The sequence below is a fragment of the Rhinolophus hipposideros genome, assembly GCF_964194185.1.
Source record: "Rhinolophus hipposideros genome assembly, chromosome: 23".
NCBI classification, from domain to species: domain Eukaryota; kingdom Metazoa; phylum Chordata; class Mammalia; order Chiroptera; family Rhinolophidae; genus Rhinolophus; species Rhinolophus hipposideros.
Window position 1 is genome coordinate 12710267 of NC_138069.1, and position 14166 is coordinate 12724432.

Sequence of the window (14166 nt, forward strand, 5' to 3'; positions counted from 1 at the left end):
TTCCTTCCGTGCACAGGCGCGTCTGTCTCTCCTGCCAGGGCTTGGACACCCTTCTTCACTGGCCCTTCACAGTCTCTGGGGCCCACTGTCACCCTATACTGGGCCACAGGAGTTATTCTGTGTTGGGACTCGATGAATTGTCAGAGATTTAGTTTTATCGATTGTATGTAGGGACTCTTGACTCATCAGAATGGCATGAAGATTATTTTAAGCTAAAAATGTCTGAACAAGCAGCAGTAAACTTCTTTTACGTCTTTTCAAACTTTTTAGCAGAGCAACCCCAAAATACAACCACCATAAATCCGCACGGGGTGCGGGGCCATCATAGTCCCAAGGGAGACTGACCGCTCTCACCTGGATGATAACAAACATCACAAACTGTCATGCTTCCATATGTTTCCTAAAAGCCCGTGTCTTTCCTCCAAGTCCTTTTTCCTTAGAAATTCTTTTCTCCCCTCCCTTTCCCTATTAAGTTGGTACATAAACCCTTCTTAACTGTTCAGTTAGCCACTTTTTATGCACTTCCGTATGCATATGAATAAATGCTGTCTTTCCTGATGTTAATTTTGTCTTTTGTTAGTTAATTCACAGGCCCCCAACCATTGTAATCTAAGATGGTGGAGGAAAAGTTTTCCTTCCTACAGGACACTAACGTTTTCCAGGAACTGTTATTTCCATGTGATGACATCCCATGGGGGAAAATGTCAAAGTTAACAACATTTAGTGAGAAAACCAGGATTCCAAATTGTCTATACAGTCTTTTCACCATTGCAGAAAAGAAATCTATGCACAGCAAAAAATAACTGGACCTCCGTACCTGGTCATCAGTCCTAGAATAAGGTCTTAGAGATGAAACTGTGGAGGAATGGGTAGAGTAATAGTCAGATAGAACATGGGGACAGAACAGGAAGTCTAAAAGCAGAAACGTGTATTAGGGAATTGGTGTGTGATAGAGATGGCATCACAGATTAGTGGGGAAAAGTTGTATTATTTAATAGGTGATACTGGGAAACTAACTCATCATATGGAGAAAAGCAAAAATCTGACACTACCTCACACTACATAAAAGTAAACTCCAGTGGAACTTAAAAGTGAACGGTAGATCTATGAGGGTAATAGAAGAAAAGATTATCTTTGTGACTTTGGGTGAGGAAGCATTTCTTACAAAACTAAATGTATAAACCCTTTCAAAAATAAGGGTTTCTATTGAACAAAGGTGCGTGCCATAGACAAATTTAACAGGAGTGATAGGCCAGGAGAAGATGTTTGCAATGTCTGAAATAGACAAGGAACTAGTATTTAGAATGTCTGAGGAGCTCCTGAAAGAAAAGAAAATACCCCAAACAGCCTGTTAAAAAGTGGGTGGAGGCATGATAAGAAGAGGCACTTCACTGAAAAGAGAAACTTGTATGTCTAAACAACATGTGAAGTGTTCAGCCTCATTAGCAGTTAGAAATGCAAATAAAAAGAACCACATTCCTTGTACTGGCAAACATTAGAAAGCAGGATAATACCTAGAGCTGGAAGCATGTGACAAACCAAAGCCCCCAAGGGCAGGCCGTGTGCGGAGCAGTCAGTGGTGCTGAGTGCATGACCCACGAGCAGGCCTGTCTGGGTCTGTAACGCACAAACGCTAAAATAGGATTGTCAGCAGGCACAGGGATGTTCTTTGCAGTGTTATTAGGACAACAAGAAATTAGGGCTGCCTAGATGTCCATCGCTATGGGACTAAGAAAGCGAAAGGCTGCATAATGGAAGATAATGGAATACAAGGCAGATGGAAGCAGTGCACTCTGTTTATATATAGCAACCATGAAAAGAAAGACCATACAAAACATGGTATTGAGGAAAAGAGTAAGAAAGATCATAATTTTATACCATAGTCCCTTTTATGTAATTTATACACACACACACACACGTCAACAGTATATTTTTCCATAGTCCATTAGCGTGTAAGTTCCATGAGTGCAGATTACAAGGTTTTGATGGTCTCTAAGTGTTCCCAAACTCTCGAACTTTTCATGTGGTAGGTGTAAAAGAAATATTTTTTGCATAATACATATTGACATATATACATACATATATACACATTATATATAATACACATATATGTGTATTGTATATATACCATATATACCGTGTTTCCCTGAAAATAAGACCTTGCTGGACATCAGCTCTAATGTGTCTTTTGGAGCAAAAATTAATGTAAGACCCGGTCTTATTTTACTATACTAGAAGACCGGGTATCATATAATGTAATATACTCTAAGACCAGGTATAATATAATACCGGGTCTTATATAATATAATAAAAGACCGGGTCTTCTATTAATTTTTGCTCCCAAAAACGCATTAGAGCTGATTGTCCGGCTAGGTCTTATTTTTGGGGAAACACGGTGTGTGTGTGTGTGTGTGTGTGTGTGTGTGTGTGTGTGTGTGTAAATAAATAAATACATTGAAGTGGGTGCTTTTTTGGGGTGGAGGAGGATGGGAGTGAGGATTAAGTATGAAGGGAAACAAAAATATGATAATGTTCCATCAACTGAGTCACTGTATTCCATATTCCAATTCCTGCAGCTGGAGGTAGGGGAAGCCCTAGCGGGGCAGCGTACCAAAATATGAATTGTTCTTAGATGGTGGGATTAATGCTGATTTTTGTGTTCCCTCTACTTCTCTATATTTTCTAAAAAATCTATAACCAGTGTGTTTTATTTTCAGCACCCCAAACCGAACACTTGAAAATACTTTTTTCATCCTTGAGAGGGTCCACGGCCCATTACCAAGTTCCCCCATTCCTTCTGTCAGCTTCCTCCCACCTCTTCCCCGCCCTGCCTCCCCAAATGTGCCATGCACACACCCTGACAGAATTCCAGTACCTCTGTCTCTGCCGTGCCTTGGTCCATAGAACATATCTGCAGTCTCTTCCTTCTCTTCTCCACGGGCCCCTAGTTGTAGGACTCTCTTTGCTTTCCCAGAATAACTGACCTCTGGCTTCTATTCTGCCCTGCTGTGAGGGTCAGCCTGGATTCCTGGTCTGTCCTTCCCCACTTCGTCTCAGCCTGGTGCTGCCCCACTGTGTTGGGTCGAATAGTGTTCCCTCCAAATTCACAGCCATCCTGGAACTTCCGAATGGGACCTTGTTGTAACTAGGGTGGGTATGGCAAGTGTGATTAGGATGCAGTCCTGCTGGAGTAGAGCCGGCCTCTCATTCCAACTGACTGACCCTTAGAAAGGAGGATAAGAGGCACAGAAAAACACTCAGGGAAGTCACTGTGTGACAACAGAAGCAGAGGTTGGAGTGATGTGATTACAGCCAAGGATCGCCGGGGAAGCTGGAAGAGGCAAGGGAGGATCCTTTCTAGAGCCTTCAGAGAAGACACGGTCCTGCTGACACATTCTTTCGGATTTGTGGCCTTCAGCACTGTGACAGAATAAGTTTCTGTTGTTTGAAGTCACCACATTTGTGGTCCTTTGTTATAGCAGCCCTAGGAAACTAATACATCCACCTAGACTCAAATGGGTGTTCACCAGTGAGGATTAAGGGTGCCCAGAAAAGCCTGGCCTGCCCCCAGTATCCTCCTGGCCTGGCATTCTCAGCATCCAAAACTTTGGAGGAAGAAGAGGGAGAGGTCTACTCTGTACCTTTATGTATGCTAAAACCAGCTTCAGTTGAACAAAAATCAGAGATAAAATTTAGCCATTTTCCTCTACTTTAATGGAAGATTTACTTGGTCCATGTAGCCAACGGAGGGAGAAAGATGTCCAATGCAGAAGAAAGATCACAATCCAATGGAATCCTTTCTCTTATGGGGCCATCACTCCTGAACCACATTGCAGTACCTCTGTGCTGGCAGCGCTTTGTACGCAACAGTTTGGCCAGGCCTGGGGCACGCCTTTCTCTACCTGCAAAGGTCAGGGTGGAAAATCGGAATGCTCATCCCTCTCCTGCCCTCCCGCTACTCCACCGGGCTCCTCCCTGGGAGGAGAAAATACAGAGCAGGCTGTGTTCTGTCTCCTCTCCTTGTGTCTCTCCACTGCCAGAGCAGCCCTGGGAGCATTGAGACCCCTGAGACCCCAGGGACAGAAGAAGCAGGGTCCCGGGAGCTCACAGACAAGAAAGCTGTGGCCTTCTCTGACTGCAGTGGGCCCCGGGTTGAGATCTGCTGGCCCTACTGCACTCCGGTGCCACTTCTCCCCTTCCTGGGAGGACCTGTCCTTCCCACCGTTGCCATCCAACTCCTTTCAGTCTCGTCCCCTCCGATCCACTTTCTACAGTAGGCAGAGTGGGTCTTTCCAAACTGCCCGTGTCAGTCACTCCCTCCCCTGCTGAAGCCTTCCGATGGCTCTCCATTCATCCTACAATAAAATCCAACTCCTTACCATAGCTGCCAATGGCAAGGTCATGACTGAGATGTTCTTTTTCAGCACCTCTGTTACCTGCCACCTCTCCCTCTCACTCCCGACAATAGGGAGCTACTTAAATTTTCTACTGGGCCTCTCTTCCCCTCTCCGCACTGGGCTATTTCTTGTGAAGTTTCTGTCCCCAGAACCGTCTTTTCCGTTTCCTGCTGTCTGTTTATCTATCTCATACCCTCGAGTTTCCTTTAAACACTGTCTCCTCTGAGAAATCTTTAAACACATGCTCGTGCACGTGTGCGCATGTGGGCGCGCACACAACTGCTTAACACTCTGTACCATTTGTAAAGTGATATTTATTTGTGTGATTACGTGAGGAACGTCTGTCTCCTCCACTAGACTAGAAAGTCCTGAGGGCAGGAACTTTATCTTGTTCATCATTTCATCCCAGCACCCAACCCAAAGCCTGGCTTATTCATACTAGAGACTTCATGAGTGTTTGTTGCATGAATGCTGAATTTTCAGATAGCTCTGTAACTAGGATCCATCCAGTTCTGCTACGCTGTGGCTCTCCAGACCATATTCCCGTCCTGGCCTCCTGACATATGTGTTCCACATTTGATCTGGCTGTGAATTTGCTGCTAGTATAGCACATGCCACCATGTTGATGGTGTGTGCAGATTCTTGATTAATGTCACCCTATTAGGAGTAATTTATATAGCATTGTAACTTTTTTCAGAGAAAAGTCCTGCATTTTCATCATTTCCATTTGATTTAATTTGTGCCACTACTCATTGACTAATATTCTCTAAGAACTGTCTCTATTTTCTCCATATCTCTGATAGTTCAGCCTGATAGCTGCATTTGTATAGGAAATGATTTTCCCCCCTCAATTTTTTGTGTGTAGTAATGAATCTTTTCCATGGAGATGTTTTTCAAAAAGTAATCTTTGTATTTGGCAGGAACTCTGCCTATCCATTTCCTCCTTCCTTCTCCTCTGCTCCTCTATTTTTTCCTGCCCACGTCACTTCTTTTCACAGCAATATTTTAGTAGCACTCCAGGCTTATTCAGTTTCAGTGGTCTGCATTTCTCCAGTTGGAAAATATTCCCTTGGTCTGTTTTTAACCGTGGAGCTCACATGTATAGCCTATGCTTTTCCTTGTTCTGGAATGATTGCTCAGTGGGGAGGGAAGGAAGCTTAGAAGTCAGGAAGACCCTCTGAATAGACGACTTGCTGAAACTTAAGTTGTGTTTAAGAGGACAAGTTGTGGTGCTGAAAATCCAGTGGGCTTTGGGGAACAAGGAGGGGCCCCCATTGAGCTCTCTGGGGAGAAACTGTGTACTTATTATGAGTAAGGTTCTTGGCAAAAAGTTTTATATTCTTCATCTTTCACCAGCACCCTGGGAGGTCATTATTCATAAATTCACTCACCAACTCATGTATTTATTGCGCTGATATTAGGTACTTAGTACTTAATACGTGCCGCGACTTTCTTGAGTTTAAATGGGGTAAGACACAGGAAGCTCTTAACAATTGGGTGAATCGTGATGTCATTTACAGAGATTAGGGTGAGAGCAATTGTTTGGGTGGGGAACACAAGCATTCCATTTTGGACATGTTACAATTCTAATACCTACTCCCTGCCCCCCAATTTTTCAAATAAGAAAACTAACTTCTAGTAGATGCCCAAGATCACGTGGCTGCCAGGAGATGGCTCTGGGACTGGAACCCAGTTCAGTCTGATTCCGGAGCCGAGTTCTTTGCTCTCTACTCCATAGCATGACTGCACTCGGTGCTGAGAAGAGCCTGTCCCTGCCCCTGCCCTCCTCTAGCAAAGCGGCCTCCATTATGCCACTAAATACCTGACCACCCATGTACCGTTTCCCTGTGTTTTAGAGGCTGATACTCTTGGCATAAACCCTAGAAAAGGAAAAGCATTTAACTCTAGGCATTAGTTGTGACCCAATAAAGAAGTGTCATTCAAGAACACATACATTAGCTCATTTGCCTTTTCGGACTCATGAATGAATGCTTTGGCGAAAGTGCTCCTCTAGGCACTTAGAAAAACAGAAAAAGACAACGCCGACATGTGCAGAAGTCACCACTGTCCCTTCTCCTGCGATAAGTCGGTCCCCGATCTTGCTGTCAGATGTGGAAGCCCATGACCCTGGCCCCAGTGTACACCTGTGCCCTGGCTCTGACTGTACCTTACGTGTGCATGCCTCATGGTGGCCGTCCCATCCTAGCTCATCACCTGGCATCTGTGATTCTTCTCTGCCTACATTCTGCATTACCAGGTGCTCAAGCAGAGGGCTTGGGTGACCCAGTCAGATCCCTGAGGACAGAGGGGATGCTATGTGAGTGAGTGTTTGAGGCGTTTTCTGCCGGTCTTAAAAAAAACTTGCTTTTAAAACCTGCAGCCTTTATAGGTTAAAAACTGTTTTCCCAATGGAAAGGGAAACCATGTTCAAGTCATTTCCTGCATGTTAAGTAGGCATTTGTTTATACTACCAGCCAAGTTTTCAAACTTCAAGGAAATGTGTTTTCCGAGGGTGTTTAGTCTATAAAATTTTAAAACCCTAAAAATAGTCGAAGCATGTGAGAAACAGGTGCAGACAGATTCCACTGGAGGCTGGAGGCACCCGGCTTCTTCAGCCTTCGATGCCTCCGGACCCAGGGTGGGCCTTCCCTCAAGCTTCCTGACTCCAGAAGCCCAGAATTCACATGCGCTGTGAGCTCTTCCTGCCCCAGTACAACCAACCACAGTACAAAGGCACTCTGCCTCCTTCTCCCCTCGTCTTCCCTCTTCCATTTTGATAAGTTTGCAAGCAGATTACAAACTGTCATCTCAACATCTTTACCCTCCACAGTAGGATCTCGCTAGAGATTCATAGCAGGTGACAAATTAGTCTGATTTATCATAATTTGCATTTTTAATCTGTGGTATTTTAGGCCCAGACAGGTTTTTTCGTGGATCTTAAAATGGCAACACAAACATTGATACATAATTCATTATCTGTTTTTCATAATACATGTGGTTAGCAGCCCATTGACAAACAGAAAATTCATAAGCGGTTTAAGCAAGATGGAGTTACTTCCAGCTTTAGCTTTCTCCTAGTCTCCCCTCTGTGGTCTAGAAGAATAAATCGTTTGTGACTGCAGCACAATCAGCAGCCTCCATGCTGATGTTTTGTCAACAGGAAAAGCTCTCTCAGTTGTAGCTTTGTTACTATTCAGAATGACCAAATCTTAAATAACTAAGGTAAAGTGTTTGTTGAGCTTCCACAGTTCCCTGAGTTGGGAACACTGGGTGCTTTTCAGTTTAGGCAAAAAGGTGAGGGAGCCAGAAAGAAGATACCTCAAGTCCCCATCCTGCTTTATCTTTCCTTTCAAAGCCTTAAACCTCACTCTACAATATGCCTTTGTTCTTTCCTTCCCCACTATCCCGCCCCCTTGTCCCCCCCACCCGCCAGGCATTGGTGTTGGCATAACTCTAAATTGGAAGAAAAATTTAACAACACCTGTAATCTGTTTGAAATAGCAGCTCCACAGATAAACAACATAAATAGGCAGAATGCCCAGGATTTTGACTGGAAGACACCAGCAAAATAAAGGGGACCCTAAGGAAAGCAATTTTATCAGAAAGATGATCAGTAAAGAAAACCAAGCAGATTGATTCAAGAGAAATGTAGAGACCTTACTGTGTTCTTGCTGACAGAAGCTGTAACTTGACCGAGATAGACAAACTCCTTATTTTCCCATTGCTACTCCAGGTGCCTCTACACAGAGAGAGCCTGTTCCATCAGTGAAACACCTCTGAGTAGTCTGTCCCATGCCAACCTTCCCCTTCTCTGTCTCTTACTGCACAGATAAACCAATCAATGAAAATGTCACTTGCTGGCAGTGCTCCCAGACCCCACCACGTGTTAGGTACTCTGGGCAAGACCAGGAAGACACACTGTCCCCTCCGGGAGTGGAGTGGTCATTGGCACCATACAGGGTAGCGTATGACTGTTCTTGAGTTATTTAATGTGGGTTGATTTTATCTTGTCAGTGACCTTGTAATCATCCTTAGCTTCCCCATTTCACCATGTTCATCAAATACCTCTATTAAGTCCATACATGTGGGAGTTTAAACCATAGATAAAACTAATCACTTGCTTTATCAGTTGAAATGATTATCCTTTGAGGATTTCCTTCATTTCCTTCATTAAGTATTTATGGAATGTTTACTAGATTACTGAGCACCATTCAAGGTACTAGGAAGGTCTCCGTGGCCACATCAAGTTTCAATATCTTTCTAGACCCAAGAAGACCAGAGAGACATAAGAAAATCCTTGAACAGCTGCATAATTCCACACTAAAAATAACGGTTTTCTAGCAGGCCACAGTTTACTTTAGACTTTGACAGTGGCTGTATTTCTTGCTAATGACTAGGCTCTATTCTGATGATGAATTAAAAAGACTCCAAAGACAATTGCCTCAGTTGCTGACTCTGGGTTTTCATGCATGATGTTAGGAAGAGTCACTCCCAGAATGAGTGTTTTAGAGGATTTGGAGGATGACATATGACATCTCCTTTGAAAACCTGATAGCTTTTTTACACAGTTGATGACATAGGGTCATCTCCATAACACATGGCTATAGTCAGTAATGCTTAGTCCCTTTAAAGCAGAACAGACTCCTAAGGAGTGCGCTTTAGAACACATACACTTACTTTTTATTTTTATTACAATTTGACTTGCCTCTTGCTAAGCTGCTCTCTTCTCTGAGAAGATTTAGAATGTCAGGAATGCACATACAAGGATAGTTGAATAAGTATAAAGTTCTAAAGGAATGCCTATGTTAATTTGTACTGTACCATTTGTCGGCCATCTGAAAGACATTATTTCAAACAAAGGTAATGGGGGGGATGCTAATAGCCACCAAATGTATTTATGCTAACTTTCATTCTGTGTAAGTCATTGCACTGTAGAAAGGAATTACCATGTTAGTAGTGTTCTTAATTGTCCAAAATTTTCATAATTTTTAAATCAAAATATCATAGTAAATGCTTTTAGCAAACTTCCAATTTTAGATATTATATATACTCAAATATGCCAGACTTCAAGTTTTAGTAAAAAGAAACAAATGGCCCAGATGTAATTCCAAATGTTAGTCTAGCATCACTTTATTAAGGCTGGCTGGCTCCCAGATTCCAGATAAGTAGAGAATTGTGTAATTATCCAGGTAATCTGATCCCAAAAACATTTTTTGCTTGAATTGATTTTTCTTGGCCAGAAATGTCTAAGTTCATTGGCTGAGCCATTTCATAGCCTATCCAGATTCAGTCTGAAGCCCAGAGAACAAGCAAAATGCCACCAAGTTTCCTTGGCACATCCCTGGCCTCATTGCTGGTCAGTGGAGTTTATTGTGCAGAACCAAGGAAAGAAGAGGCAATGGCTATATTCCTTATGAGCTTCCTTGGGTAGCTTTACATCTGCGAACACTGGTTTTTCTGGATGAGGCTGTGAGCAATGCAGGATTTAGGGAAGTGTCTCCAATTCAGTAGGTGTGTCCGAGATGGGGGGACAGATGGAATACCATTAGTTTAATTCCAGTATCCTTCATCTAGTCACAATCCTTGGTGCCCTGCAGCTTCCTGTAGGCCTGGCTCTGCTGTCCCTAGTGATGGGGGGTCCCATTCCCACAGAGAGCCTTCCATGGCCTCATGCAGACACAGCTACATTGTCCCCCTCTTTAGTCCCAGTGCCTCACTCCACATGCTCTAATTCGTCTTACTACCAGTCCAGCAAATTCCCCAAACTCTGGTTTTCATCATTTTAGCCCTCAAATGACAGATGTGCAGTGGCGCTCACTTCCTGCAGGATGACACCCGAAGCTCCACCTCACATCTGCCTCCAGCTCATCTCTTCCGCTTTCTCCCGTGTGCCTCCACAGGAAACCTTTATTCTAGTGACAAGCTTCTCATCGGTCCCCTGCCTGCTGGGGGCCATTCTGGACAGCTCCTTCACTTGCCTCCTCTGCATGCCCAGCTCTCTCTTCCCACTAATCCAGTTCCTCCTGCTCAGCAAGTCCCAGACCCATTCTGCTTCCTCCTTTGAGAGTTCCCTGAACCATGCGGGCCATGGGGTCGCCCTTGCTGTGAGTTGGTACCCATCCTTGGCCACCTGATTGTGTCTCATGCAGGGGAAGCTCTTACACTGACATCTTTTTAGGACAATGAACTATTCTTCTGCAGGTGACATCTTTTCCCAGTGCCATATCAGCCCCACATGTGACACGTTTTTGTATGCTCCAGGCCATCAGAGGCTCTTACTGAGTGGTAGGAGAGAAATTATGAGCCCAGTTGTAGATTCCACTCTTCCAGCCACATCTTCTGTGGAAGAGAATCCCTTCATAATTTAGATAAAGACAAATGAACCTCTGAGAGGCCCAATGCAAGAACAAGGCCTGTGACTCTCAACTTCCTGTAATGACCAAGAGCTGGCTCTGGCGTCTGAGTGCCTATATTAGAATAATGATTTTTCTACTTCCTGTCTAAATGATACCTTTCTATCTCTATGCCCTTATATAAAATGAGGATAATAATGGTATTCATATCAGTGCTTGTTGAGCGGATTAAACTACCTCATATAGTAACCTCATATAGTAAGGCTTAGTCCACACAATAAGTACCACTAAATGTTTGCTTTTCATTATTATTAAACACTGTCAGAAGGACTAGGTCCCGGTCTTCTCTTGCAGGGGGAATATCAGTTGACAGAAAAGCAGAGGCCCACTTTTGAATAATAGACCTTAGCGATGGGTCTCCATCCCCTAGGCTAGCCTTAGGTCCAGGTATTCTCAGGGTGGCTGAATTACAGGGCTTTGCCCTGGGCCCATCTGTTGGGGTGACAAGCCCAACTCTACAGAAACGGTTTTATTTTCATCTTCATATACCCCCTCCTCAGCCTTTTGCCAGGACAATAGCAAGAGCTTGCTAAATTGAGAAAGGCTGCAGCCAAGTCTTTCTAGCATTCATTATAAGACTGAATCTGAGATCAGCACAGTGCAGGATGGGATAGAGATATGAACAACACAAATCAAAACCATGCAGATGAGACAACCAAGAAGTCCAAGACCTGGAGTAGAAACCACCAGAAGAGTTCTAGACACTCCTGAGGTCCCTCAGGGCAGGGCTAAGGCATTTAGACTAGAACCCTATGACAATCCTGCCTGCATGTTGCTTGGCTTTTACTGTGTGGATTTGTGCTTAAGTTAGCTCTTTACCACATTTATGTGGTTTCAAATATTCCACCTAATGGGCTGCTTTTTCTCAGGCCTACATCTGACGGAGGTGGAGGAAGTGGCCTTCCTCCCTGTGAGCCCGAAAGGCAAGACCCTGAGGTCTTTACCCTGTGTCGGCGGAAGACAACCCGTCTGGCTCCCGACACACCCCGAGGAGCCCACTGCGCGAGCCGCCTGCCGCCCGGTGAGTGGTGATTTACCTTGAATTCAGTCTCAATGTTGGCTAGTCTGGCTAACTCGTTGCTTAGCTCCAGCGCGGTGAGGACAGGGTCTTCGCTGGACAGCGACAAGTAGGCGGCACTTGCCAGCCCCTTGTAGGCGTTCATGCGGGAGCGCGAGTGGCTGAAGGAGTCCTTCCGCTGCTTCTCCGCGCACTCGGCGCACTTGCAGAAGTAGTCGTGCGGCCGCTCGATGCGGGCGCCTTTGAGCAGGAGGATGTGCACGATCTCGTACTCCTGGCAGTGCGCGGCCAGGATGATGGGGGTGATGTCGTGGGAGAAGCGCGTGCCGTCCTCGTCGTAGGCGTAGAAGTCGTCGTCGCGCAGCTCCTGCTCCAGCGGGCTGAGCGTCAGGCGCTGGCCCTGCGCGAAGGCCGGGTGGCTGAGGATGGCCTCCACGATGCGCACGTAGCCCTTGCTGATGGCCAGCAGCAGCGCGTCCCCCACCCGCGCCAGGTTCTCCTTCTTGAGCAGCAGCTCCGTGACCTCCAGGTGCTCGTTGCCCACCGCCAGCTGCAGCGCGTTCTGCCCCATGTAGTCCACGCAGTTGAAGTTGAGGGTCTTGGATTCCTCTAACATTTTCCTGACCACCGGGATGTTGCCGTACTCGGCCGAGTCCAGGAAGCGCTCCTCCTCGGGGGTCAGGCTGGTGCCCTTCTCGTTGAACATGTAGGCTGGGCCCCGGATGGCCTGGCGGCGGCCCTTCTCCCGCAGCGTCGTGTGCCTGCGCTGCATGTTTTTGAAGGTGCTGCTCCCCAACCTGTGGGGCGACAAGGCAGAGATGCTGCGTTACTCTCCCACGGGCCTGTGGGCTCCCCAGGGGCAGAGCAAACAAAAGTTGTCGAGATTAAAAAACGAATGTCGTGATTGAAATCGTCGGAGAAATTGTGAAACCTTATTAGAAAACGTCTTATCTCTGAAATGAAGACAAATAGGATGACCTGAGCTCTCCTTATGCAGAGAGAAGAATGTTGACTTTGTTGCCCAGCATCTCTGCCCCGTGGGTGGAGAAGTGGTGGCAGAGCTGAAATGAGGGCCTGGGCGGAGTGTGATGGGGAATGATACAGCTGACAGGGGCCAAGGGCACCCAGTCGTTTTTCCGTTTGTGCAGTGTTGGACACGTCATTTACCTTCTCTGTGCTGTTCATACTACGCTTCTCTGAGCCTTTACCTGTGCAATGTGGATACCTGTTTGTGTGCTGCAGGGTCCATAGGAGGAGCCAGTGAGGTGACGTGCATATAGTGGGTTTGAGTCTGTCCCCTCCTGCCTACTGGTACGCCCAGTTCTCCGCGGGCTGTGCCACAGAGGTGGCCACCAGGATACCGCTGCCTCCGGTTCCACCAGGATATCACTCCCAGTGAGCTCCCGCACGATGACAGAACCGCCCCGATGTGCAAGGATAGCCACACCCCTGCTTCTACATCCAGTGCTAGACTCTGTGGGGACGCTTGCTTTCCAGTCCCCACAAAGCCTAAGAGCCTCCTGACGGGAAGAGGTGGCCGGGAGCACCATTCCCCTTTCTCATGGCCACTGCAGCAGCCCTCCTGAAAAAATTCAGCCGTAACTCCTCGGGATTGAACCTGGGTTTTTATATGGAGGGAAGAACAGGTCAATTTATATGCTAGGTTCATTTCTAGCTTGTTCTTTCCCACTGTGGCATAGTGTAGAGGTTAATGTTATTAGTAATAGCAGTTAACATTTATTAAGCACTTATTATACTCCAGGGACTATACTAGGGAGTTAATATACTTCCCATGTATTACTTGTATAATTCTTGTATCAATCCTATGAGGTAGAGACTATTATTATCTTTACCTCAGATGAAGATACTGAGACATGTGAGGCTGAGAGACAGGCTTTGAAATCAGAAAGTCTCGAGTCAGAATCCTGGCTCCACTTTTGCCTGTCTTGTGACTTTGGACAAGTTACCTAACCATTCGTTTGCCAGGGTTTTAAAATGGCAGACTAGAGAAAATAACAGCTGTAGTGTTATGGGAGCCGGAGCCAGGTACCCCATCTCCAGCTAGCCTTGAGACCTTGAGCAGGTCCCCAGCTCAAGATGCTTTAATTATAAAATAGTCTGGACCAGATGTTCCCTAGCTTTCTATGAACTTGAACATTTCAAACTTCTCTGATTCTCCAGTTGGCCCATCCATATTTTCTGTCCTCCTTTTCTGGTCTACCCCCACTCACTCATTATTCAAGGAATATTAGAACGGCATTCATTCCAATAAGAGAGTATCCGTTATAAAGAATAAGTACTTGGGGATTTGTTTTGAACTCTATTTCATGTTCCTAAC

At 45.5% G+C, this 14166-nt stretch overlaps 1 protein-coding gene across 1 annotated transcript in view; it reads right to left on the reverse strand.

The window, feature by feature from the left end:
- The window catches only part of TRPC7 (transient receptor potential cation channel subfamily C member 7), a gene marked incomplete at its 5' end in the record, with an annotated part of 119610 nt that extends 107010 nt beyond the window's left edge, over window positions 1–12600 (reverse strand). The window contains one exon of the mRNA XM_081035304.1: window positions 11848–12600. Within this exon, the coding sequence (XP_080891430.1) occupies window positions 11848–12600 (753 nt within the window). The remainder of the gene's footprint in view (window positions 1–11847) is intronic.
- Window positions 12601–14166: the final 1566 nt, after the last annotated feature.